This window comes from Accipiter gentilis, chromosome 11 (assembly GCF_929443795.1).
Source record: "Accipiter gentilis chromosome 11, bAccGen1.1, whole genome shotgun sequence".
In the NCBI taxonomy this organism is placed as follows: domain Eukaryota; kingdom Metazoa; phylum Chordata; class Aves; order Accipitriformes; family Accipitridae; genus Astur; species Astur gentilis.
This window is the reverse complement of record NC_064890.1, coordinates 17500948-17528562: the sequence shown is the minus strand read 5'-3', so window position 1 is coordinate 17528562 and position 27615 is coordinate 17500948. Positions and strand designations below refer to the sequence as shown.

Genomic DNA, 27615 nt, shown 5'->3' with positions numbered 1-27615 from the left:
ACCAACCAAAACCCACAAAAAAAGAATACACCCCCCCCAACCCCCCAACCCCAAAAAAAAGTAGTAGAGAGGAGGAGCAGAGATGAAGCCTTCGTCAAGGGAATGCCTGACAGCGGAGTCAGAGACATCTACGTATTGAAGATGTGGATAAGGGGAACAGGACTCAAATTTTGCATGCCTATGCTCAGTTCCAAGCTACCAATCTTGCTCTTTCAAGCCCATGAGTTCTGTACTCAGATTTTAATAGAAACAGTGAAGCAACAGAAGTGGAAGCACAGTATAGCTTACATCTATCTGAAAAGACACGCAGCCTAACTTCACTTTATGCACAAGACTTGCAATGACTTTTGCGTGCTTTCAACAGTTCTGCAAATGTATTAAACAGGAAGAAACGAAGACTTGGTCTTCTCATGATCAGCGTAATAAAAGTATAACACTAAGCTGCTTACAGAGCCTATAAAAGAAAACCACCCTGTACGTGCAATTTGAGTTTTAGTCACCGAATTAAAAACAATTCAGGCACAATTCAACCATATGATCTCAATAAGAAACAGACATAATTCAGAATTGCCCTGTTTACATGATCTCAGCCACTATCTTAATATTGACTTAAATATACAAGCAGTACTTTCTTTACTCTTGGCACCTCTGCAGCACAGGGGATTATTTCTTCTCCCTTCATTTTATGGACGGGCATCAGCATTTAGTGGGCAGATGTCTCCAAAGGGCAAGTGCTAATCCCCCAAAACTTCCCATCTGAAATTCATCCCTTATATGTCAGATCTCATTCCTCATACAAGTTTGCTTATTTTACTTCTATCTGTAACACAGCTGCTGCTCTTAGGCTGTTCCAGCATCACACTCGGTTTGGAGCTCTCGAACATCACGAGCAGGGCAAAACGAGTCTGATGCTGTTGTTGCTTTCCTCTCTCCCTTTCTCCCTGTTTTTAAAGAACTATACTCAACTGTATCCCGAGGACTTAGATCACGACAGCCTGCTTAACAGTATGTCATCAGCCAGAAAGCAAAGTGTTTCTCTTCAAATTACCTTCTCAGCACACTAGCTCAACAATTTGAGAAAACAGAGACCATCACCACAGATGTGCAGCTGTAAGGCTTTTTAACTAGTGAAAACTGTAGTTTTACCTTGCTATTCCCTCAGCCATACCATCCTGGAGCTACTATCCTCCTCAAGAAATACAGAAAATAGTATCTATGGTTTCAGACAGATCTTTCTGTAGCCTCCAGCTCTGCCATCCAGATCCTTCTGATTAGATACAAAGGGTATTTATTCCCTGCTCTCCATGCATCAATATAATGCCTTGAGTTTTTTACCTACTGCCAGTATTTACCTACAAAAAACTCAGAAAATACCATGTCGGAAGGGCAGCAGCACAGATTAGTCCCAGTATACACAATACCTACGTCTTAACGAATGACAGATGTCTTCAGTAGAATAAGAGCAAAGGAAAGGCATTCAACAGACTTCCTTGTCTGAGGAGCTTGAGGATTTGCATGTGATAGGCTTTTTGTGACCAAAAAACGCTCTGTCATTACCAGTGGTTTGTTCCACGATCATAGGAAAAAAATTCTGGCAAAAGAGCTCCATATAAGCAGGATTGTTTGTGATACCATACAAGCCCACTTAAATTTAAAAAAACTAATAGCTACAGAACAGGATACAAGCTGCCAACCTCAAAGGAGATGCTTAAGCATATACAGTTTGAAGTCTTTTAGTTTAACACTTGCGGCAAGCAAGCCCTGTGCTTCTAGAAATGAGCTTTCAGACAACAGCCTGACCCCATTTTGGATATAAAAACTGCACAGTGAGTTTCCAAATAAGGTGGTACAAATTCTGACTTCCAAGTCACATGCTAGAATACAGTTAAATGGACATATCTTAATTTAGATTGTAGAACTCCAAGATCAAGGATCCACAGTCATTTTTTAACAGTTAAAGCAGGATTATTTTTTTTAACTAATATTTAACTTTTCCTGAAACAGTGTCTTTTAAAAAGGTAGGTCTGTTTGGGTGCTTCTGCTTACAAGCACCAAAAAGTTTTAGCACCTGAAGAGTCTTGCTCACCTCCTGCATAGGTTTAAAACACCTCTATAGCATGGAAGCATTACTGGATACAACACTGCAGTGAAGAACAAGGTGGTGTGACCCTCTAACGAAGCCACCAGAAGTCTTATCCCTATAGTCCTGGCCAGTGCCACTTGAGCAAATCTGAGCTCCTCAGACTGAAGTCTTTCCTTCAGATGTGTTCATCAGTAGTTCAACGAAACAAAAACTAGACAGCATTCAGAAGCACATCGAAGGTTAACAAACCTGTCAACCCACAGCACCTAAAATCAATAGTAGGGACAGGGAACCCTAATACTAAGAAATTAATTGATCTTTCCACAAAATGGAAGCCTATTACGGGAAGTTTACTTCCTAGTCCACAAATCTTCAAGTGTTAAATCCAAAATATAGGGAGCAAGAATTATTAATTTCTGTTATTTTTCTGTCTGACAACTATATAACATACTGTAACAATACTTAAGTCAAGTACTTACAGGGTCTCTCAGCTCTTCATTGTCTCGAGTTGATGTTCGAGGTATTTTCACCAGGATTTCATCTCCACATTCAGTGTCTGAAGCATTTGGAGACTCTGCTAAATCAAGGAACTCATCTCTCTTGTGACCTCTGAACCTTATTTTGTCCAACTTCTTTAGCATGTTCAGCACTGCACTTTTCTGCTTTACCTTAACATGACGGTTGGAGTCTCTGCAAGAAACAAGACATCAAGAGTACTTTAGAAAGCTTGCAATAAACCAAAATACACACATTCTAATCACTAACTACTTCTAACCATCTCTCAAGGGCCTTCCTGGCACTGGAGGAAAAACATGCTGCAGCTTAGCTTTTTAACAGGCATTTTTTTCCACAGTGTAACAGATGCATGGTTTGTTTTTCAGTAGTTGATGATTTACCATCTTCCCACACTATCACGGCCTCTTTCTCATGGCTATTTTTAAAGCAAGTCATAACGGGCACAAGCTAACAACCTGCACTCCAGAGAAAGATTAGGAAGTCGGTTCCTAACAGGTTACTTGAAACAAAAAAAAGGTTTAGCCGATAAGTCCACATTCTTCAAAATGCTGATGATTCTTATCAAAGACATGAAAATCCACTAAGCTTCACAACCAATCTTTAAATCCCAGAAAAACTGGAGCAAAGGAGTAAGGAGTCTATCGTACCTCCCTACCGCTTCAGGCTAAGAAAACAGAAAGTACCAAGGGTTTATTGAAGAAAACCACCAGATCCACGCACAAGATCCCACCAAAAGCTAGAGATTGTTGGAATCACCTATAAACCACTTTCAAATGCACTGCCCAAATCCTTAAAATTACCACTACTTACAATTTTTATTATTCCCTTTGAGACACAAAGGCAAATCACTTTATTAGTGATGCTTTCACATTTTCTTAAAACTAGCATGACCAAAACTTTACTGTAAGAGAAATAGCACAGCCAGTATTTTTGCAGAACCTGCAGGTGCCCCGGCATCCAGAGGAATGAGAAATGCCCAGGACATTTCACTTCCAGAGACAGTATTTGACATGAGCAGTACTTAAATTCTAAATCATAAACCATACAGGGAGAAGCATTTTGCTTTTTAAAAGACAATAGAAGAAAGCTTAATTCACGTATGTAAACTCATTGTAATGGTAGCTTTCCAAGACACTGCACTGTACAATTTCTGATTCAAACCAGACCTGCCAAATCGGTCCATTTCAATGCTCTACATGTACCACACTCCATATCAAAGGTCGCAAGCTCCATCTTTTGCAGGGGGCTGGGGAGGTGGGAAGTTAGTTCCTTGATCCTGCCACTCCAGCAAGCTACGGCTCTGGCAGTTTATAACAAACCAGCTGCAACTTTCTAACTTGCCTACAAACTAACTCTGTGCCTCAGCTCAGAGCATTCCATTTGGAGGGTGCTGCAATGCTCTCCCAAATGGATTTTGCAGGGGTAAAAATTTATTTTGAGGCACTTGTTGCTGTTACTATCCTTTCTTCCCCATGGTCAACACCGCTCTCCTCTTCGTTAAAAAACATGCTTAGCTTCATGGCATGTCATCCCAGGCACTGGTGTGAGACGAAAAAGCAAAAGACAGATCTAGACATGCGTCAGTTCTGGAGTATAAATAAAGAGCAAGAAGGAAGAGCCTTTTGCTGCTGGCTCCCACAGCCTTTGCACTTGAGGTAATTCTCACCTCCTAACACAAACCTCTTTTCAACAGAGCTCTTCATCTTTCCTGCGGATTCTCCGCTTACCCTAACACTTTGGCAGTGACTATTTACACCAAGTTCAAACCAGATCGTTCCCTTCAAAATCTGCCTTAGTTTGCACCTCTGCCAAGGTTTATTAGCACCCTTCACTTAAACATTTAAGTTTGAAACCAATACAAATCCCCTATAGTGCAGCTGGCAAAAAACGCCACAAAACTCTTCCTTTATCAGAGATGCTTAAAGTTGCAGCCCTGTGTTTAATCTTTCACTTAAAGAGAATCACTTGCAGTAACTTACACCAAGGTTATTTTCCAGTAACAGCTTTTCTTTGAAGTTCTATTACTTGTCAAAGCTAAGTTTAAAATAGCAACACTTCTTGCTCATTCATGGACTATTTGATGAAGAAACTTGTCAGGAATCGCATCCAGAAATATCTCTAGGCCCTACTATTAATAGCAACTAGAGAGCAAATGCTATCAGGGAAGTTCAAACCTCTGATAAGCACTAGCACAATTGTATCACGCTCCCTCCCATCTCAAAGATCTCCATCTACATTCAACCACTTTTACATACCATGTAAGTCAGGCCTACAGCAAAGCAGTTGTAAACCAAACTCCATTTGCTCACCATCCATGCCGTCGCTGGTAACGATACAGCTACATTAAGAAATAAGGATGGTAGAGCGCTATCCTTTTCTGGTCAGTGCTCATCAGCCCCTACCAGTGGAGGACAAGCATGCATCCCAAGCCTTCTGCAACCCTCTTAACAGATGGGGCAGTTGACTCAAGGCTGCAGATGAGCATTGCTGTCCTGGGTGGAACCAGGAGTCCCTAGAGTTCTCCTGTTAAAGCCACATTTATCCGTTGCTCCCCGAAGAGCAGGGCTGGATCTGGACCTCTTTTTATAGCCTGGCATATACAGCACTTCCATGGACGTTTCAAGATCTGAATTCAGTTTTCCCCTTAGAGTGGATTCACATTCACTTACCGCACAAAAGAAGTCAGAGGCAACAAAACCATCTTGAGACAGAGCAATCTCCAACCCTTCTCTTCAAGCTTTGCCTTCAGGCAATGACAAATGAAAGACCCACAGGGCCAGTGAAAAGGCCCAGCAGTGTAACTGCCTGGGTTGGACCCTGTATGGGAACACAAAATCCTGAACTCCAGCCTCCTCCTAGGATGGTTCATGCATTTCAGCCCTTGGTCACAGAATAACCTGGCCAACAGATGTACCCACGAACACGTTTACAGTACTTTGTTACTAGTAATCCTGATGTACCTATCCTTAAGTGTGTTACCACCCGGTCTTTTAAAAATGCAAACCTTTCTTTAAAGCCCTAATAGATCACTCCACTGAACAGAGTCAGCTTAAATTCTGTAACACAGAGGCTAGCAAAGAGAGACATCATCAGTGTCAGTATTTTTAAAGTATTAATCAGTAGGTTGACCATTAAAAGATGAAACAGTAAAGAATCATGTTTCTAGGCATTTTTAAGTGCTTTAAGTACAAGAAGCTGTTATATAAAAGTATCTGCTCAGTTATAATTTAAAAATAATAAGATCTTTTTGTCTAAAAATTGTTTTGAGTGTACCAGGCTCCCAGATTACTTACAGTTACATTACATTAACCTAAGCAAAAACCTAAGCTTGCCAACAAACTCCTATAGAAACTCATCATCTGGCCTCCAGCCAAATGTACGATCTAAGACAGGCTTTTTATGTCAGCAGCTGTTCTTGCAACTAGCAGCTTTTTTTTTTTAGATAAAGATCAATAAATATGGCAACATTTCAGCACTTTCAGGCTCACTAGGAAAAAAGCTTCTCACAGATTTTGTATTCCAACTGACCTGGGTCAAATTTAGATAAGCTTGAGGAAGCTTTTGTAAAACATGAGACCAGAATCTGATCTAGACTTAGATTTATTGTAAAATATAGGAACTAAATATCAAACCATTTGCTTCACCACCATAGCTATTCATCCCCTTACCCTTTCCCTACTACCCATCCACATCCTGGACTCAGCTGGTTCAGCTCTAAGTTTCGGGCTTTTTCTAGTAACTCCCCATACCAGCAACATCAAAACCAACACTCAGTTTTGCACATGCACAGCTCAAAGTGCAAATGCAGACCTGCATCTCCCTCTGCTTTCAAACTAACCATAAAGAAATATTATGAAATTATAATAAAAATACAAATATTTTAACTCTGTGCATTGTAAACACTCTCATTTCCCAACACTGTCATACACGTGACAATAATTGTTCTCACTACCATACAACAAACAATTTATAAATAAGAATCAAGACTGGTATCATGCTTGCAAATTACTAACTTCAGCAACATAAAATCAAATCTGTCCTCCCCAATCAAGTTTATTTCTGCATACAAACACCCTACCATTAATGTAAGCAACAGGAGATCTTTCCCACATTCAATGCTACAACAGAAAGTGCTGCACAGCACAGTAAGGCAGACGCTGACTCTGCAAGACTGATTTAGGTCCAACTTTGTTGCACCTCAGCCAGATCTAATAATACTAGCAGGTCCTCTGTTGTAACATAGTAAGGCTATCTTACATTAACATGCTTACAAACAAGGCTATTCAGGCACCCAGGTTTTTGAGAAGGTGGCTTTTATTTCTCTTGCTGCAGTAGCAGAGGTCAAACTGGCAGAATTATACAGCAGCCTGCAAAGTTATTGTGAAGTCCCAAACCATCTGTTAAAAAAGTAGGCAACAGTTTATGTGTACAGGGTTTGATTAGTGAAAAAAGTCTGTATTTTCCACACTTAAAAAAAAACCCAAACTAAAATAATCTTTAAAAGTGGTTTTTTTTAATTACCATTAATGTCTAGTTGCTAAAGCAAATCCTTCAAGGCTGAGGTTTTATTCCTTTTACAGAGGGCCAGAGAAGAGATTCCTTTATTTGGATCTAATATGAAAACCCTCAATTAACCCCCAAATAACAGTCAGACGTTCAGTTTAAATGAACACATCAAGACCCAAAACCCCAAACCAACATAAGCACACATTCCAAATTTATGCTAAGTAGAGAAAAATCAAGTTTTCCCAAACTTTCACATAAAAATCATAAGGAGATCTAGCACAGCTTTTTCTGCCACGTTTACAGAGAGGCTTCAGCAAGGAGACAGCCAGCTGCTGGGGAATGACAAAAGCCAGCCTGCCTGGTGCAGTCTGAAGGGACTCTGGTACAGGGCTTGCTCCTACGGACATCACCCCCACCCCTTTGTGCCACTGCTCCCCCCATGCTCTGCTCTTGCACAATCGTGGAAGAGGCTGGGATGCAGAAGGGAGGAGGGAACTCAGGGAAGGTCAGTACCCTGCACTTAAAAAAAAAAAAAAAAAAAAGGCAGTGTTTTCTGGACGTGTCTAATTAAAACTGGAAACCTCAGTGAGTACATCTAAGCCTACAACAGATTCACAGTCCAGTTCTATATACTGCTCTGTGCAAAAAGTTCCTCTTGCTACATGATTTTTCCCCCCCAATTTCTCATTTTAATGGACAGAATCTCATCAAGTCACTGTCTGAACATTTTGTACTTATTAATATTTAAGAAACTAATCAGAGAAAGATCAACTGACTGCACTTGAGAGCTCCTTGTCTGCTCAGCTTTTCTTTGCCTCTGCACACACTTCTCTCAAATTGCTTGCTCTCTGGAAGGCTCACATCTGTGAAGAAAGCCAAACCTCACCAACAGCATCTCTTCTTGAGCAACAGGGAGTGGTTTTGTATAGATCAAGTTGGCACCTTTCAAGAAAACTTTAAGCTCAACTCAACAAGACGCTTAAGCACGCAGAAGGGACACAAACCTCACTCAACGCAGCCCTTTTGTGAACGGCGCCCACGTGAGACTTGTATCATCCAGGACTACGCGGTATGTTAAGCTCTCTGTAGAGAATGATGTCACCATTTCTCATTGGAAACCAAGAAATGGCAATACTTTGGGCCAAACATCCAGTTGGACTAGCCAAGAGCAGCTTATAAACACTCCAAAAGTTGCAAGCGTTGCACAAGTGCCCTCAATTTCCAGCATCAACAAACACACAAGGCTTGACCTTCAGAGCTGAGCTCTCCCCACGCTCAACACGTCACAGGTTCATCCTGAAATTAGTCACCGCCGTAGCGTCACAGTCTCATAAAGTCATCCTTCAGTTACATCACCCTTGGCCCCAGGGTCATAATATGATGTAATGCATATACAGAACAAACTGCTTTCTGGTTTTGAGTAACACCTACTAAAAGCTTCCAACCCTTTCAGAGTCAGGAGTCCTTAAAACTCTAGGTATAGACTAGACTAGACAGGGATAGACTAGCGGGATAGACTTTGTTCAGAGGTTTTTTTTTAAATCTGAGATTAAGTTATCAGTTAGGCTACCTATGGTGTGGAGAAATATTATGCTTAGTAATTCAGGTTTATTTTTCCCTTGAGTTTAAAGGGAGATAGAAAAAAAAAAAAAATCCCACCAGAATCATCTCCTCTGCGTTACGAACTGCTGGCAGAAGCAACACTTGATTAACACAGGTCAAAAATGAGCTGGAAGTTGTGCTTCAGTGTTGCAGGCTTAATTAGATGCTGCTATTAATTAAGCATCAACTCTGAAACAATTTAAATTGTCCACTGTCTGGGGGGAGGAGAGGAGGAAAAAAAAAAGTAGAAAGCTGTGTAACATGCGCTAGAGTACAACACGAGGAGTGGAGACAGAAGTTCAACACACCGATCTTGGCTGCCAGTGGTGAGGTTGTCACAGCAACCATAATGCAGCTTCATGAATATGCATTACACTAAAATCTATTTTTTCCCCAAAAGAGACTAACGTGTCATTCAGCTCACAACATGAAGCTGCCTGGGAGACGAAACGGGGCTGTACAATAAAAGTGACTTATCTTCAAAACCTTCAGCTTGGCTGCTGCAGCCAGGAGGGGCTGGGGGAAGAGGGGAGACACAGAACATGGCGGCACGGGGCTGTGGGACTCTCTTCTGTACCTGCCTCAGCCAGAGGGTACTTCACACATATTTGGCAAACATTTTAAGGCAGGAGGTTCCCAAAAGGAGCTGCTCGGTCCCTGCAAAGTTTCAGACCCATGCAAGGCATCCCCCTGAACCCCTCAACCACCTGGGGACAGGCCCTTCAGCAAGCCAGAGGCGGCGGCACCTCCAGCAACCCTCCAAGGAAAGATGGAGAAGGGGGAACTGCTGCTCCCACTGCCAGGGACAGCACCCAAGGCACCTGAAACGGGGGGGGCCTTGGCTTGATCATCACTGGAAAACTGTAGGTGGAGGGGCTCACAAAAAAAACAACCCAAAACACACACCAGCATGTCAAGAGAGAAACCGAGGGCAGCGACTATTTCAGCTGAGTAGCTGTGGGATTTGTATTTTGTACTTAATCCCTCACTTAACAGCACGCTGGAAACATCATGTATCCAAAACCACACCCCTTTCGCAAACATGTTGACACCCTACACACCTGTGTGTCTCTTTCATCATGAAACCTAAAATTAGCAAGCTTTGTTTAATTCCTCTGTAAACTGTTAAAATGGGAATTTTAGCTCCCAAAAAAGGAAGATAAAGTTCATTTTTTCCTCAAGACACCTGTGTGGGGAAAAAAGTGAAACATCTCCTATGCCATTGGAAAGGCAGCACCAAAAACCCTGCACAAAAACGACCTTTCCTGCAGAGAGGAGCTCAAGCAGCACACGCAGACTGGAGGAGCCACCCGTTCAAGCCACAGGGCAGCAAGTAGTTGCTCAGCACTGGTGTTTGCCAGCTACTCTGCCTGGCAGACATCCTGCGAAAGGGGTAGCATGTCGTAGTAGTAATAAAAGCTGATCACCCTCCAGGTGACCCCCCTGCCCATCCCGGTCACCCACTGGGTCCCCCCTGCTGCGTACCCATCCCAAACCCAGACCAGACCAGGCAAGCCTGAAACCCACTTGGTCACAGGCTGACACCAAAGGGAGCATCCCCGTTCATTTCTGCCATGGCCTTTATGTCACTTAACCACTCATGCAGTTTATCAACTCATTGCTGATGCAACTAATTTTTGTGTTTGTTTTCTGGCAAGGTCAGTCTAATCAGAGCAGACAGCTATGCAGCCTAACTCGTGGTTGCACAAGCTATTAGAGCTGTCATGCCTCCCGCTCAGAAAATGTTTCTGCTTGTGGGCAGAGGGAGAACGCATGCTTTTACAGCAGCCACCTGCACTTAAATCAGGTTAAACAACTGCAAAGCCTTACCCTAAAGACAGTGTCTATGAAGCTGCCGTGAGGTACATCTCAGAAATCAGTCCCACACCAGAGCTTCAGTCCATCCTCTGAAGGATGGTGGAAGAGTGTGTCACAGCTCATCATTGACAAGAGGCTTTTTTCTGCTTCCTTACTCTGAATTCTGTCTACTAGTCAGGGGAGCCAACGGAGAAGACAGGAAGATGATGAACATCACCAGCTCAGGAAGAACCTCTGCGTACAAGAAGGCTCAGGCAGCTCAGGTCTGGCTGGGCTTCAACCAAGTAAGAAGCCAGGGCACAGGGGAAGCACTGCCATAAGCAAGCACACAACTTCTGCCTACAAAAACAGAGACATGGGGGTGACGGATTGTAGGGAAGGACAGGACACCAGTAAAACAGGGTAAGATAAGGCTATCACTACGTATATCTTCTCTTCCACCATTCAACTGGAAGTGTAAGAAGCCTAGCTTGACACAGCACACAGAATAAAGTTGGCCTTTCACAATCTGCTTTAAAATAAACATTTGAAGTCAGAAGTACACGTACTAGCATGGAACATCTTGCTCAGACTAATAAATTTATTACGGAAAGTGATCACTAACTGTTTAGAAACTGTGAGAACCTACCAGCCCTAAAGAAGAATTTTAATTCTATCCCTTCAAGTAAAAAAAGTGCAAGTTACTGAGACCAATGCAGTTACACCTTTTTGATGCTGACCGTGTTTTTCATAATCTCAGCTGCATGTTCATCATCTTTGGATGATAAATACCGATAAATAAGACTGGTGGTACCGCTATAAAACACTGTGGAAATGAACCATAATCCAGGCTTAGAGAAAGACACTTTGAGAACAGCCTTCCAAGGTCTATGCAGAATAGCTTGGACCGAGAAGGTATTTCTTTGAGAGGACTCTCAGCAGCAGACAAGAACTTCATCTGCTCAGGGTGACTGCTCATAGCTCACCCAGAAACTTTCAGAAACATAACAAAGGTATATAATATGGTCTAGTTTTGAAGAATGACTATGTATTCCTTTTTTTTTTTTTTTTGATAAACAAAGATTTTAGCTTGCTATTCATTTTTTAAAAAAAGAGAACAAAGAGGTACACACTTCAAGGGGGACACAGCTCACAGCTGATGACTGTAGCCTGACTAATCTCTGCTGACCTCTATGCAGTGCATGTACCTCCACTGAGCACCGCTGAGAGCATGCAGCCCATTGCTAAAGAGAAACCTGCCCCAGACCTTACCAACAAACACCTGCAGCACCATGTGTAGGCAATTTGCAAGTTTGAGCAACACTTCAAATGTGCCACAGTCCCAAGCTACCTATGCTGTATGGTTTCACTTATGGCAAGACTATACAGAAGGAATTACTAAAGCTATCAGGCAAAAGACCACAGATGTGTGTTACATATGCAATGATAAAATGAACTCCCCTACCCTTTTGCTCACAAAGCAACCACAGGGCCATGTTCACACTCCCCAAATCATTCAGCTATCAGGGCACCTCACTGAGAACAAGGCTAAGGGCCAGAGTACAGCAAGATGGTCTATTTTGAGGGGCTTCCCTCAATTTAGGGAGACAATTCAGCAGAAGCCAACATAATCACCTTTGCAAGTGAGTAACAAGTTATCATGGAACCATCTAGATGCAAGTTTTCAGCAGAAGATTCCCAGGATGCAGTGATTTTGTGTACAACACTTTGCAACTTGCTTCTGCGAGCTTTAACTATTCTACTGCTGATCTGAGAATTCATTAAGCCTTTGAAATATCTATGTTGCAGAAATAAAACACAGTAAAACCCAAGAGTTTCAGATGTGCTGACTACAGAAATCAATGACAAACACAGCTGAGGGAAGGAATCGAGTATTTTACCAAACACCAGTTGCTCTCCAACCACCATACAGTCATAAAAATAATTTTGATGAGTTAAAGTCTTTTAACTTTTCCCCTTATGGGTAAATAAGTTCAACATTGCTCGTATGTGAAGAACTACAAAGATACAGCTAGCATATGCCAATTACAACCACCACTAGAATTAAGAACCTTTAATATGCTTCCTATATACTGGCCTTGAGCTTACAAAGAAATGTGTATAATCCCCAAATCCCACGTATTTCCATGCGAGAAGCAGTGCTGCTGTTCATTCTGTCCCTTCTCACTTCCTCCCAACAAAACCTGAAAATGCTCCTGAAGTTGGTGCTACAGGCATAGAAGAGATAGGGCAGGGGAAAATAAATAAACAAATAAAAACACTACGTGGATTATGCAAATTTGTAGTGTTGTAATTCCTCATCATGTCAACTTCTAAATGTAGGGGCATGAAGTATTGTGTAAAAAACTTACGTAAATAATACGTAAAAGGACACTGTGTGAAAGACTGCTATGCTGCACAACACATGAAGGAAAGATTTATCCAAGTAAGCTAAACGAAGGAGCAACAGAGAAACAGCAAGTTTCATACAGTAAGTCTGGCTTCAGGCATCAGCTTCATTTCTGGCACTGTCTGTACTACACAGCTGCTTGCAAAAGCCATGTAAACTATTCCTTGAAATCTTATCACAGAATAAAAAACTCAAGGTCAAGCTCCCACCAGACTGACAGAAATGTGAACAGCAGCTCCGCTGGAAAGCAGCACTCTGGAAAACAGCCTCCTTCATCCCACCCACACAGCTTGTCAAAAGACGAGAGGGATTTTTTTCTCTACGTAGCAGAGTTTGGAAATAGCAGAGGAAGTTGCGTGACACAGGAAAGCACCAAACTTGTCCTCTAGGTATCACGGACCCCTCCTCCATTTCTTCAGAGTGCAACCCTTTACGTAAGTTGCGTCTGTACTGCTGGCACATTTGCTATAAACAGAACTGAATCACTGTACCCGAAAGACAGTTTTGATTTCTGAACTGCAATTACTTGTTTAAATAATTTGGCTATTTAACTGACTTCTCTTAACATAGTGAAATGGTAGGCTTAAGGCTGAAAGGCCCTGCCGTTCAAGGTAATCTCCCTTACAGGAGCAAACCTCTATTCCCTCACATTTCAAACTGCAGCATTCCCTCAGTAGGCAGAATATCTGCTTTTTGACTCCATGCTTACAATAGTAATCCTGAATTTAAAAAAAAAAGACAACAACAACAAAAAAACAACCAACCAAGGTGGTATAGCCACACCAGGCAGCAGAGTGCCCAACCCTGTAAGAAACTAGAAGGGCCATAAGGAATATAATCACAATCCTCCAAGTTAACTCTTTTGTTTAGTAAACTGCTGGGTATTCTGCCATAACTGCAGATCTTTCATTTCACATGGTGATTTTAACATGCTTTGGACAGCAAAAACAAGTGGAAATCTTTGCTATTAAACCTGATTTTTCCAAGAAGCGCATTTAGCCTGGGCATCTCCTCACTCTTTCCCAATAACCTCTGTACATCATATCAACTGCTGTTAAAAAAGCCAATTTTGGTGATGCTGCTAAGGGCTCTAAGTAGAGGATGGAAGACAGACACCAGTTCAGCCGAGGAAAGGGCTGCCATACCTGATTAGCAGTCTGGCAGTTACAGAGGCAACTGGTAGAGAAGGGCAAAGGTGAGGCTGAGCAGAGGGTGTCCCCTCACCCCGCCAGCAGTTACAGAGGGGGGACGACAGTCTGGGTCTGTGCCGGAAAGTGGAATAACCTCAGAAAGAATGACAGAGCCTGCGAGTCAGGCACTTGTAGGGAAATACACAGGAGGGAAAGAAAAGGGGGGGGGGGGGGGGGAACGAACCAACAAAAAAAACCACCAAAAAAACAACCAACCCACATGACTCCAGTTACATTTCCCATGCATTCTTGTCTTTTCTCCCAATTTTTATTAGTTTGTGAAACCAATTTCATTGTGCAGACAAACCCAAAATAACTCGTCACTCAAGACACTCAACAACGCCATGCATGAACTCCGGCCAGCAATTGTAACCCACTCATCTCCAGACACACACAGAACGGTTCAGCTCCCCACCTTCAGCAGCTTGGCATATACAGCTACATGCATGACTGATGGAGGAACGGGGATGAAAAATGGAGATACACAGCCATACTCTATGAGCAATTTTGAGGCTTCCTTAAAGCATGCGTAGAGTTGAGGAAAACTAAACAAAAAATTCCATACTTTCAAGAAAACACAGAAATGATGCATTACATAGTCTTGTAAGGAAGGTACAAAGCCTCCTCCTAACAAGTAAACCAGCCAGCTGAGGCTATTACCATGAACTAGCCCAGTTCTTACTAATTTGGCCATAATTGCAGGAAATGGACATTTTAATGGTGCTTGTTATATCCTATTGCCTCATAACTGCAGATGACAAAAATTATCCACAGGAGTTAACAACTACATTTTTAAAGCTGCTTGAAACAACTGGAACAAGATATCTTAGACCAAGTCTTCAAATAAACCAGGGCACATCAACAAAGCCAGCTCCCCTCCATTACCGAGGGGGAGCCTGCTGTCGGCAGCATCACTGAAGTACAGTTACATGCTAAGTGGCATTTCTCCCAAAAGAAGCCAGCTCCTCTCTTGATAGAGCCATATTAGTAAAGTTTCCACCATGTTTCAACACAGGATGTACTGGACACAAGGAAGAGGCATAAAAAAATTTATCTCTGCCAGTTTATTTTTTTGACCACAAACATGGGGTAACCTATGACTCCAGTGGTGTTTGCACTTAATGGATCAGCTCTTCGGTTTATTAATCAAGCTTGTACAAACACTCTGATCTACCATGGTTTTTGCATGCTCTATTTCAAATCAGTATTTTCTCATCTCAAAATGTCACAAATATACCACGAAGCCTGTCAGGCTGCTAAGATGATATAAACCCAATGACAGTAAATAACAAACTGGCACATCACTGAGCCTTCAGACTTGAAATAGATTTAAATTAACACAAAGATAGCAGGACAGAGAATTTAGTAACGAAGTGAAGGAACCAAGGGAGAAGAAATAAGATTATTTCAGTCATCATTTCAATCAGACCAAGCAACTTAAAAGCCAGCTACAGGATGGCATTTACATCTGCCTCCAAGACTGGGATGAGGGCCAGAAATATACTACTTGAGCTGACAGGTTTATTTATGCCATGATGATATTTTGGTTAGCAATGATAAAGGTTCAAAGGTCAAAGTACTTTAAGAAAAAGAGCCATATACACACAGTATATCTTTCTGAGCAGTTACAGCTGGGGTGGGGAAGGAAGGGACAGTGAGCGTTATTCCTTGCATGCACCCATCTGCCCAACAAGCCACCATAAAACCAATTCAGCTGTGCCCATTTCAAAGCTTCCTAAATTCACAAAGGAGATTTCTGTAGAAATCCCACCTTTCTTCATCCAACCACTCCTAAGAAATGGTTTGGTTTTCCAAATTGAAGCCAGTGGTGCCTCATGGCAAAACAGAGAGGCCACATCACCAGTTGAAGCCCAGAGACCACTCACAGACCTCCAAAAGACCTCCCAAAAACTCCCTAAAAAAATGTGGAGGAAACAGTAAAAATGAAGGTAGAGAGCAATATTTTTGACACTTCTGTCAGTCTCTTAACCAGGACTTCTTCCAGCTCTAACTTATTCCGAAGTACTTCATTAATATTCACATATTTAAATCTTGGGATTTCAAAAACTAAACTATGGATTTCACTTTTCAAGAAGGATCCTATAAGTTTAACTACCAATCAGGCTTAAATTCTGGCTTGGGGATATCAAGCCTTTTGTTTACACTACACAAATGTTTTAACAGATACAGTCTCTCAAAGTCACGGAAACTTGGAATTCTGGGGCTTTTTGCATTAATGACAGAAGCATGCTGAAGACTGCAGGACACAATCGAACCACCAGCTAGCACTGAACTCCCACTAACCTCCGATTGGCTTATATAATTGCCATCAACGTTTAAAAAAAAAATATTAAAAACCCCATTATAACAGATTATTTGAGGGATTCCAAGAGGCTCCCATCTGTGCCCAAAAGCAAACTACAGAGCATCAAATTACCTGAGGGGGGGGTGGTGGGGGGGATAAAAAGAAAGATGACATATTTGGATTTCTTTGTTGTAGGCATCTGGGGCCTTTATCCAGCTGCAGGAGCTAGACAGGCTGACTACACTTGAGCAGGGACTTTGGATGGCTGTAAACAGGAATCTGTTCTAAGCAAGACCTAAGTCATGGAAGATGAGATGTCAAGAAACAGGACAGGCTGTCTTTAGGGTGAAAAGAAAAGCTGTAAATACACAATGAAGGGATAGTTCATATCCTACTGATACTCCTGCCAAACCCTTCTATTTATTGGATAGTACAAAATCTTCAGAAACTAAACAGCAGTTTTAATCAAGGATTGTTCTGAGTTTTTATCGCTGCACTCAACTTTGATGCCCCGCAGCGTACCAGAGGCATCAGGGCTCCAAGGGCTGTATTGCAGCAAGCAGACCAAGAAGCACGCCCTGCTACGTCTCCTTCAGAAGAGGCAGCCACACAACCCAGAAGACGTGAAAGCAAGTTTTGCTGAACTAGATGACTTTTCCAGTAAGTGGAAATGTTTCTAGGTGCCCAGGAATCATGACAAACAGTAAGATTGGAAAGCTGGGTCCTATTTGTATATAACCAGCCCTAAGACCTTTGACTAAGAGCTCACACGTGTAAGGAAAAAAGTCTTTGGATTTCGTATATAAGTTAACAAGGCTACAGAAGAGGTCAGACCACTTCATACTGTTGTTCCTACACAAAGGTGCATACAAGTACACATAGGAGATGGAAGAAGCTGTCTTCCTTCAGGAGTGACAGGACTACTAAACCTCACTCAATTGAATACCTTTAAATAAAGGGGTTTTCTTTATCAGACTGGCTACAAGGCGAACTTTCCTTTCCACCTTGCCACTTGGCTCTCCCCCATGCCCCAGTGACAATATTCACATCACTAGTTATGACTGCATTTTGCAAAAAGCTTGTACTTTAAGAGTTGAACCTACTGGTTAATCTTTATTTAAAAATAAAAAGAAGTTATTTCAAATGATTATCAACTTGTAAGAAAGAAAATCTGCATGCTTGTAGCTAATCTACTTCAACAGTTGGCGTCTGGTGTTTTCTCCGCAGTTCGGAAACATCAGCAATGCATCTGCCTCCTAAACACAGTTTCTCATCTCCCGTTTCAGATAACAAGCAATCTGTGGTCAAACAGTCATCTTCAAGGTGCAACCCCTTCTTAGCGTTTCCAGTAAGTATATCTGTCTTTACCTACTTTTCTTCTTTTACAAGAATGCAGTATTAACTTCATAGCAATTAAATTACTGAATTAAAAAAAGCTCTAGAAAACACCAGTCTATGTAACTACCAACACTTGGTTCAGCTGGAGCTTTTGAAAAGGGAGGAGAAAGTAAAAAAGCAAATCACCGCCTTTAAAACAAACAGGAACTCTTTTTTGTGTCAGCCCATATAGTGTTTCCAAAACTCACCTAACACAATTGTTCAACAGTTAAATACGCACATGAAATTTTCTATGCAATGAGTGAGGTCTGCCATACTTTCATATTAGCTCTCAAATATTATGATGAACTTTTAGCCAACTGAGAAGAAAGCCACCTTCAGGGTAAAATAAACAGATGTAGTTCGCTTCACACAATAAGGAATACAAACTGCACGGAAAGACTTTCCATGATTTAACAAAGACAATAAATTGCCACCAACTGTAGACTAATGAGTCACAGACAGCAGCTTAATACTTAAAGCTTATCTCTAAAGAAAAAAAAAATACTTACGCAATTTCAAGGTATTAACAACAAAACAGAAAATTAGTTTTGAACAGATCTCATGGTCTCCAACCAGGATAGTTGTACGCATCAAAGTGAAATCCAAAGCAGACACTGCATACAGCCAGGCTTGCATTCCACCAGGAAAACTGGACTGAAAATGCCAGTCATGTTTCTTATTCAAAAAGCATATGCTGTCCCTGCTCTGCTTTAACAGAGGACTACCAAGGGCCAGAAAGCTTCACCAGGCAAATTCAAACTGCTAAGCAAAGTGAGCTCCACATTCCTCCTGTAAAATATTCCAAGAAATGGTATTTGTGCCTCACTTGTTTTCAATGTGGTGTTGTAGAGGGATAAGTGAACCAGCCTTAGAGGAAATCATTGTTGGCAGAGCCCTCAAACTGGGGAAAGGTTGCTACTGGAAGAAACAGGAAATAAACAGAAGTAGCTTTAGAAAAAGTGTACTTGCTGTAAAATTGTTTCCTAATACAGTTTTCTGGGGAAGTCAGAACTATCCCACTTTGGCTGGTTACTCCCATAACTGAAAGTAATAATAAGAGCTGTTGAATGTGCAAACATTCAGCAGTCCCATAAGCAACTCTGCTGGGGAGGGAAGGCAAAAATCCTTCAAAATAGGCCCAGACCCTTTTATAAGCATCAAAAGGTTTATATTCAGAACGTTTCTCTGAAAACAGGGCTAGCTCCAGATAATCTGGAGGAGACCACAGTCCTCACTTCTGCAATGTTTTCCAAACTCTTGATGTTAGTTTTAATTACTGCAAGTTGCCAGGAAGCTCTTACACCTGAAGAAAATCTTAGGAGCAGAGCACCCTGTAGCAGCTGGCAGTTCTCTTAAAGGATCAGTGTGTCCAGCCAGATGGTCCATGGCTTGTTGAGGACATTCCTCATTGCACGATCCCAGGCGATCCCATAGAGCTGCTGAGACGATGCAGGGTTTTACACAAAACCAAGGCACACTACATTTTCCTACAAAAGGTGATCTCAGACACTTGGCAGTATCTTTTGGTTTGCTTTGTAGATTAGCCTTTAAGAGGAGCATGAAGATCTTGGATAAGAGCACTGCAGAAGTGCAAAGAATTATAAAGTTAATCAAACTGGAATAATGCCTAGAAGTGGTTTAATGCTTTGAAAAGTCAGACTACATAAAGAACATAGTTATACAGACTCTGCTTATTCCCACTCCCTCCGATGACATGATCCTTGCAAGCTGATGCAAGACTTAGTAGTCTACAGAGCTGGTTTTTACTATTATCTGATGATCACAGTCCAAAGTCACCCTAATACTAGTCACACAAGGATGCTTTGGATGTTTTGTTGCTCTCAGGTCCCACACTTCACCGCTACCTTTACTCCACACAAACAGGATAGCAGCCACTGGAAACTGAACCTCTTGGCTACACACAGCAAGAGGAAGCAGCCAGGATCTTCAAGGATGGTACGTGCAGGCAACTCCCCTGGCATCACTCCCTGTCTCACAAGGAAAAAGGTGAGCAAGAGGAAATATGAAGAAAGCCCCAAACCCAAAAGTGAGTTCAGAGGTAGGATCCCGGACTACAGATCATCTTGCAGCTTGATTTTGAATCAGGTACCCAAAGTCATGTTCATCAACAGCCATGTAAGTGCAAGGAACATCACACAGAACATACACAGCACTTCATCTTTGGGTGCTGAACATGCTATTTTTTTCCTGTTGCAACATGGTATCTTGTTGCAATAGTTGTGCATTTTACAAAATGCTCAGAGCCCAGACTACTGTTCCCTTTGCTTCCAGAATGGGGTTATGGATATTTTCAGACTGGTCCCTTCTCTGCTGCTCAGATCTCTAAGGCTCAAATTCGGTGTGCTCTCTCCAGCCACCCCAGAAAGCATAAACTCACCCAGTTTCCGGCAGCATGTTGTCCCTGGAACAAAACCTACTACCAGTAGTGCTCCAAAACCTACTACCGCTCATGGTCCCACTACTTCAGGAGCGTCTGGGGAAGCAGCTTATGCCCGAAGCACACAACTATATAGCTCCCTGGACTCAGATCTGGAGTAAATTACAGTAAATTACAGGGTTCAGACACCCACATCAGTCCTAACATAATTGGGAAGGACCCTGAAGCTGTATGGCTACAGGTATCACATGGCTCTACCAAAAGCAAGATGGAAAAAAAACCCAAAAGATGTCCTTGTCAGGCTCATAACACAGCATCATGGACTATACATGTCCTTCAAACCATGTTTTAAGAGATCCTTCTCTAGAGGCTTTACATTCCCCCATCCCTATGGCTGTGACTCTGCTTGAAACTGCTGACTGTTATAAATCCACACGCCTTGCTGTAGCCCTGCTACAGTTCCCTAGGAATTACAACATGCTGTTAACCTTGAAAAGCGCAGCAAGTTTTTTTAAAATGCAGTTACTATGCACACCTGGGAATGCAGAGATGAGATCCAGAGAGAGGGGAAGAAAAACAGGCAAATCATTTCCTGAATGTGGAAGGAACATGGAGCCTCAGGTAGTAAAATCCACAGTGAGAGTCTGGAGGACTTTTTCCTGAAGGTAGCTCTAGAGCTAAAACTCTTTCAAGAAGTTCTCTTTTGCATACACATTTCTAAGTTGAAGAAGCCACTTTTCAAAAATTAAGCTAACGATAAACTTCAGGTTATGAAATAAACCCTGCTTTGAGCATCTAAAGATGCTTGTGTACCCTTCATTGAAAAACCTGGTACTAATTTTCAGTCTCTGAGAATTGGTTGGTTTCCAAACCAGCGAATTTGAAGTGTTCTGTATATAAGTAACCTGATACCTGAAATGAATATTGAAGGAACAAGTGGCTTTTACAACACGGTAAAAAATGCCAAGCATCAGTAATGCCAGATACTAATACAGACTGCTGACAGTCCTATAGAGAGTTCTGATAAGACAGTTTTAGCAGTTGGAAACTAATTGCACTCAGTCACTAATTGCATACATCAGGCCAGCATGGAGTGCATGGCTTTGTTCTCTTTAATTAAGACAAGTATAGACCTCTCATGTTGTGCAGTTACTTTCAGGGGAGTACTATGGAAATTTTAAAATGCTTCTATTAACCATTGTATTTGGACATAGAGCAGGCAAACAACTGGTAACTGCTTTTTCCACATAATTTTGCATATTCTTTAAAAACCTTGAAAAAAACTTCTTAACCAACTACACACACCTAGATATACAGGAGGGGACACTCAACGGCAAGAAATGAGCATCCCCTCCCATGGAGTTTGACAAGAATCCCAAGGTTAAATTGGTATTTTGTGCTTTATGCCTTTCTCTTGTTCTCCTGTCCCCCTCCTGTCCATGAGCAGTGTTACCAACATTACATTAACAGTTTTATTCTGCACCCGAAGTGTTGACCTAAAAATAAAAACCCTGTTTACAAATTCTATATTTAACATCGACTACAGAGTTACCCATATAAGCATACAAAACAGGTGTGGCAGAATAAGGAAGCATCCAAACTTCACTTGGTTTAGTTTATAAGACAGATGGTCACCTTCAGGCATGTCACAAGGGAAATGCAGTAATGTAGAAAGTGCCCACAGAGCAGGCAGGTCAGCCCTGATGGAGTACAACGCAGCTTGGGATGGCTGCTGGAGAACCAAACCAGCCCACAGCAAGGATGTGCCCTCACAAACATAAGCAAGCATTCACTCAAAACTGAAATGAGCTCTGTTTCAGACAGCAGTCCGTATGAACACACCCCAAGAAACACACGTACCCGTGTGACTCAGCATCTAATGATTACACTTATTAGGCATGTGTAGCCAGCAAACCTAGTCATAAATCCCTTAATCACAGGTCAAAAGACTCGTCAAAGCCTGCATTGCTGGGATTAGGAAAATGCTGAAGTGTTTGGGGTTTTTTAACAAGGAACATCAGCTGCTGTGGAAGAGCAAAATACTCAGAGAAGCTGCATCGATGACTTACAGCACAAAAGAGATCCCTCGGACCTCCATCCTAAAAAAACCACGCTCAAAATTTACTTTAGAAGTTTCTTATTTTTACAGAATACTGGGAAATGTGAGGCCACAGCTGGAGTGCTGTGTCCAGTTCTGGGCTCCTCAGTACAAAAGAGACACGGAAATACCGGAGAGACTCCAGCGAAGGGCCACAAAGGGACTGGAGCATCTCTCCTGTTAGGAAAGGCTGAGAGAGCTGGGACTGTTCAGCCTGGAGAAGAGAAGGCTCAGGGGGATCTCATCAATGTGTATAAACACCTGAAGAGAGAGTGCAAAGAGGACAGAGCCGGGCTCTTCTCAGTGGTGCTCAGTGACAGGACCAGAGACAACGGGCGCAAACTGAAACACGTGAGGTTCCCTCTGAACATCAGGAAACACCCATTTGCTGTGAGGGCGACTGAGCACTGGCACAGGTTGTCCAAGGGAGGTTGTGGAGTCTCCATCCTTGGAGATATTCAAAAGCTGTCTGGCCATGGTCCTGGGCAACCAGCTCTAGGTGGCCCTGCTCGAGCAGGGGGGTTGGACCAGACGACCTCTAGAGGTCCCTTCCAACCTCAACCAGCCTGTGATTCTGTGAAATAAAAGGACTAGTTCTCTTCAGTCACTGATGACACACCTAGGACAAGTTTTACAGTACGTTTGATGTGTTCTTTTGTATCTAGAACAAGGGGTGTGTTCTTCACAGGCCATCATAAAGAACTTGCTGCATTAACTCAGAATTTGTAAGAAGCTGCAACTAAACAGAGTTTCAGTTTCCATTACGATGCAGGCATAGCTTTTAGACTAAAAGAGTCAATTTTAAGTATTCTCAAGGCATGTTTAGAAAATACAGCCAATGTTTTTCTTTCCTCACTAACACAGACATGTATTAAACACATATGGTGACCCAAGATGCAAACAGAAAGGATTTTTCAAACACAACTGAACACATTGGGAATCTTTATCTTCCACTATTCTCAGAAGCAAAAAACTGCATCTTCAATTATTTAAGCACCTCTGAAGACCTGGTCTTGTATGTCATAGAACTAAATTTACTGCTACCAGAGCATGCACCAGGAGAAAGGATTGGGTGTTAAAGAGAGGAAGGGAAAACCAGCAAGAACGCTCCTACCACAAATACAGTATTTTTGATTTGCATCCGATAAGTGCTCTTTCAGTTGAGTCAAGGCAAGAAGATTTACTGTGCAAAAGAAACTGTACTACTAAGGTGAAGAAAAAACATCCAGAACTTCCTTTCTGTGAAGACTGCAGAGCCTGTTAATATTTATGAAGTCTGAAATGGCTTCAAAGACTCCTTACTTCATTTTCTTATGTCATAACAAAAAGCAGCACTAACTCATTAAATTTTAAGGTGAGTTCACCACTAAACTATAACTGTTTTAATAAATTCTGATCCCCTAGGAAAAGGCCTAACTTCTTTGTTTTGTGTGTGTGTCCCATATCAATGACAATGACCACAAGATGAAAAAAACTTGCATTTGTTCAGAAACTTGAAAGATCAAAGCACATAAATCCTGGAAGCACCCAACATTATCACACAAAAGCAATGTTTGACGGCTGTACTCCTGTGCACAGATTATTTCATGGATTAACCTACCACCCTGCAAGGCCAGGGCAGTGGGCAGAAAGAGAATTTCTTTTGGAAGACCCTGATTAAGCACTTACTGTCAAAAGCTTTCTCTCTATCAAACTCTGTGTCATAAAAATAACACATTAGAGGAAGTCATCTCTCCTCCTAGTATGGATGCTGCCATACAGATATTACTTAGCTGAGAAAAATCTATGTAGGAAAGAAAAAGAAACAGTGTTACAGGATAAAGCTAGAAAATTGTGTACTTTATTTGGGCCCGACACCATCAGGTTTGGACAACAGAACCTCCAATTTGGGACAGCAGATTTTTCTGCACATAATACTGGAGTACTTTGGGAACAGCCAGGGCTTTGGGGACTTCAAAGTTAGAGAATACCACTTGCTAAGCCTGATAAATACTGGGGGTAAAGAGGGGGAGGAAGAGACCGGGACAAGACATTGAATAGCTACATAGCTTTAACCCAAAATATTTAGCAAAGTACATGTTGCCCTTGACTCAAGCATTCCTGAATAGCATTTATTTTCCAGACCTATAAGAAACAAAACATCAGGAAATGTGATCTATTACTCCTTAAATAAAAATATATTCACCACAAAACTATTAATGAGTCCATATGTTGCACAAAACACAGTCTCAAATCTTCAAGAATCCCTATAGATTTGGTGGTGACTGAGTCAAAAAACAAAGCATGACTTTTCAGCAGACAAAAACAGGTGAAATGGGGTCTTTGTTAATTTTCCAACAGATCTGTCTTTGCTTTGGGGGTGAAACAGTTAATGCTCCTCCTTAGCTTTGAAGTCTCTGTATTAAGGAGTGAACACTCAAGTATCAGAACGATGCTGAAAACACAACACACATACGTACGTCACATGTATCCACAGACAACGTTCTATACCCCAGAAGTATACCTGACCTTTAAAAGCAGCACTAATCACTTATCAGACACCGCAGAAGTTCCCTTACCAAAATAAAATATTAAAGTTGGGGTTCTTCCCCAGATCTCAAACCACACTGAATCTCTTTGACATCCAATACTGCCCCAGCCATTCACCCATTGTAATGAACTTTGGTCCCTACAAGCTTTGAATACCACACGCCGGGAGAAGGAGAAGGGGTAGGGCCAGGGAGCAGCTTCTGCACTGGCTACCTGCTGTAAATCACCGGGAACTAGTTCCCGGCCAGGAACACAGCAGGGCTGCGCATCAGCCCCCTGATTTTGCCTCCTCAGTCAGGATCTCCCCTCCGCCAGTCTCTCTGAAACCCGGTCCCACCAAAGAGCGGAGCCAGGACAGGCTTCTCCCAGCTGCTGCCCTGAATTCCTCCCTCTCCCACAGGAGCTGACGTCAGGTCACCAGGACACAGGGATGCTGGCGAGGCGGGCAGGCGGGCCAGGAGGGAGGTCAAAGCCTGGGTGATGCCTTCACCCAGAGCAGAAGCCATACCACGCCAAGGAGCGGCACCACGTACATTCAAACAGCAGCCACCTCCCCTGCGCCACTCGACAGTCGCCCCCTGACCCAGGACGTGCTGAGCAGACCAGGTCTCACTAGTGCCACAGTTAAAAGAGCGGAAAAAACCCCAAACCCATCAGTCTGATGCTTTAGCTCAGGTTAGTCCCACCTGCCACTGGCCAAAACTGTCCCTGAGAGCTTACCTGCAGAGCTGGAAACACGACATGGCTCATCTTCCATCCAGTCTGGCATCTCAACCCAAAACCACCTTTATTACGGCAGAGGGATGAGCCAAACATACTTGTGGCCACCATACGAAAAACAGCAAAACACAACTCAGGCTTTCAGGGATTTTTGCACAAGTTGGTATCATAACACCATCAATTAGTTTTATATTTTATCAGTTGCACAGCTAGTAGCTTAAATGTCAGCTTCAGAAGACCACAGACTAGGACTAAAAAAGAAGCCCTCCCTTTTTGAGTAACTAGATACAACATTTGATAACTATATATGGCATTTAAAAAAGAAAAGGTTTAAGACAGCTCACACTCTAATTCTGAGGAATGAAACTACTTATCACATGTTAAAAACTAAGGTAGGATACTGTCAGTAAATGCAGAGCACGGGCACCTGTGATCCCTACTTTATTAAATATTTCCCCTCCCCACCCACGTCTCAACCACCACTGGAAACGCGATACCCGAGAACTTGCCCGTCATTCATTCCACATTCACACAAGCTTAACAGTACCACATCTAGTCAACCTAAAACTCCAGCAGCTGCAGTAACGAAGCACGACACGAAAACGTGACAAAAAGCCGTCGTTCTCCCATTTGCCCAATACGTGCGCTTAAGCCCAGCGGCGACCCACAGAGGCACGCAGGAGGCCCGCAAAATTCGTGCACGCCTGTCGGACCTTTTCTGAAGGAGCCCAGGCTGACCGCCTGGACTGCAGGACAGCCATTTACCCGGCACCACGGCTCTGCCATCCCCCCCGTCTCCCTGAAAGTAAGCCCTCCAGCAGCGCTTCTCCGCTCCTACTCCTCCAACACGCCCGTGCCTCAGTCGCTCCACATCGAGATGCATCCAGACACCGCACACGCCTTGAGGTACGCTGCCGGCTGCTATTTAACACGAACGTGTGGCAGGCCCGAATTCAGCCAGGCTCAGCTACGGCTCAAGAACCAAGCCTCACAACGGAAACTACGTTCCCAGGTCTTATTTCCAAATCGGAGGCCCCCCCCCAGACGCCATCCCGGCCAGGGGGGCGGGCAGAGGTAACGGAGGGGTGCGACGCAGCCGGCCCCGCTCCCCCCTCGCCAAGGGAGATCCCCGCAGGGAACACCCCCGGGGTCCAAGCCAGCTGCGCGGCAGCGAGAGGAGCAGGTCCGGCAGGGGCGGACGGCGTACCGGCAGCCGCAACACGGTCCCCACACGGCGACGACGAGAACGACTCGGAAGAGCGGCGAGGACGAGCTGCGTTTGTACGCGGCGATGTGACCTCTACCAGGTTCACCGCCGCCCTGCGTGCGCTGTGTTTACCACAGCCCGTGACTGCCGGCCCCGCGTTTCACCCGGACGGCGCCGGCGATGCACACCTGTCCCCGCAGCCCGGGACAGCTCCTCGGGGCTGGCGGAGCGGAGAGCAGGGCCGCTCCCCCGCCGCGGGAGGGGGGCAGCCGGGCACCCCCCAGCGCCCACGGGGACGGCCTCCCGTTTCCCGCCAGCGGACGAAGAAGGCCCAGAAACGCTGAGCCGCCGGCCGAGCTCCCCGGTGGCTCCCGCCGGTCCGTGCCCCCCCCTCGCCAGCCCGGCCCCCGCCGCCCCCCAGCCCCGCGAAAGCCGAACAAAAGGCGACGGAGGGAACGGGGACGGCAACCCCGTCCCGGGGGGCGGCGGGCCCTGCCCGGCCCGGCCCGGCGGGGCACTCACCCTGCTCGTAAATCGGAGCAAACTCTCATTCACGCTCCCCGCCGTGCCCAGGCCGCCGGAGCCAGGCGACGCCCCGAGAGCCGCCGGTCGCTGGGCCGCGCCGGGCCGTGCCGCGCCGGGGCCGCCCGCCGAGCCCCGGACAAAGCGCGGCGCCCCTGCCCGCTGCGGGCGAGGCCGGCAGCAGGTGCCCGTCCGCCGCCGAGGCCGTGCCGAGCGCCCTGCGCAGCCGCCGCTGCCGCAGCGCCCGAGCCGCTCGCCGGGGCCGCGCCGCGCGCCCGCCCCGCCCCCGGCGGCCCCGCGGCGGGAGCCCGCAGAGGCGGGGGCGGGCGGGGCGGCCTATGGGCGGCGCGGC

At 43.9% G+C, this 27615-nt stretch overlaps 1 protein-coding gene across 2 annotated transcripts in view; it reads right to left on the bottom strand.

The window, feature by feature from the left end:
• GRAMD4 (GRAM domain containing 4) overlaps window positions 1-27376 on the bottom strand; it is a 77985-nt gene extending 50609 nt beyond the window's left edge. For both annotated transcript variants that reach the window (XM_049813937.1, XM_049813938.1), the window contains exons 1-2: window positions 27264-27376; window positions 2563-2773 (exon numbers count right to left, since the gene is read on the bottom strand). In XM_049813937.1, coding sequence (XP_049669894.1) covers window positions 2563-2773; window positions 27264-27292 — 240 coding nt within the window. In that variant the 5' untranslated portion in view covers window positions 27293-27376. The remainder of the gene's footprint in view (window positions 1-2562; window positions 2774-27263) is intronic.
• Window positions 27377-27615: the final 239 nt, after the last annotated feature.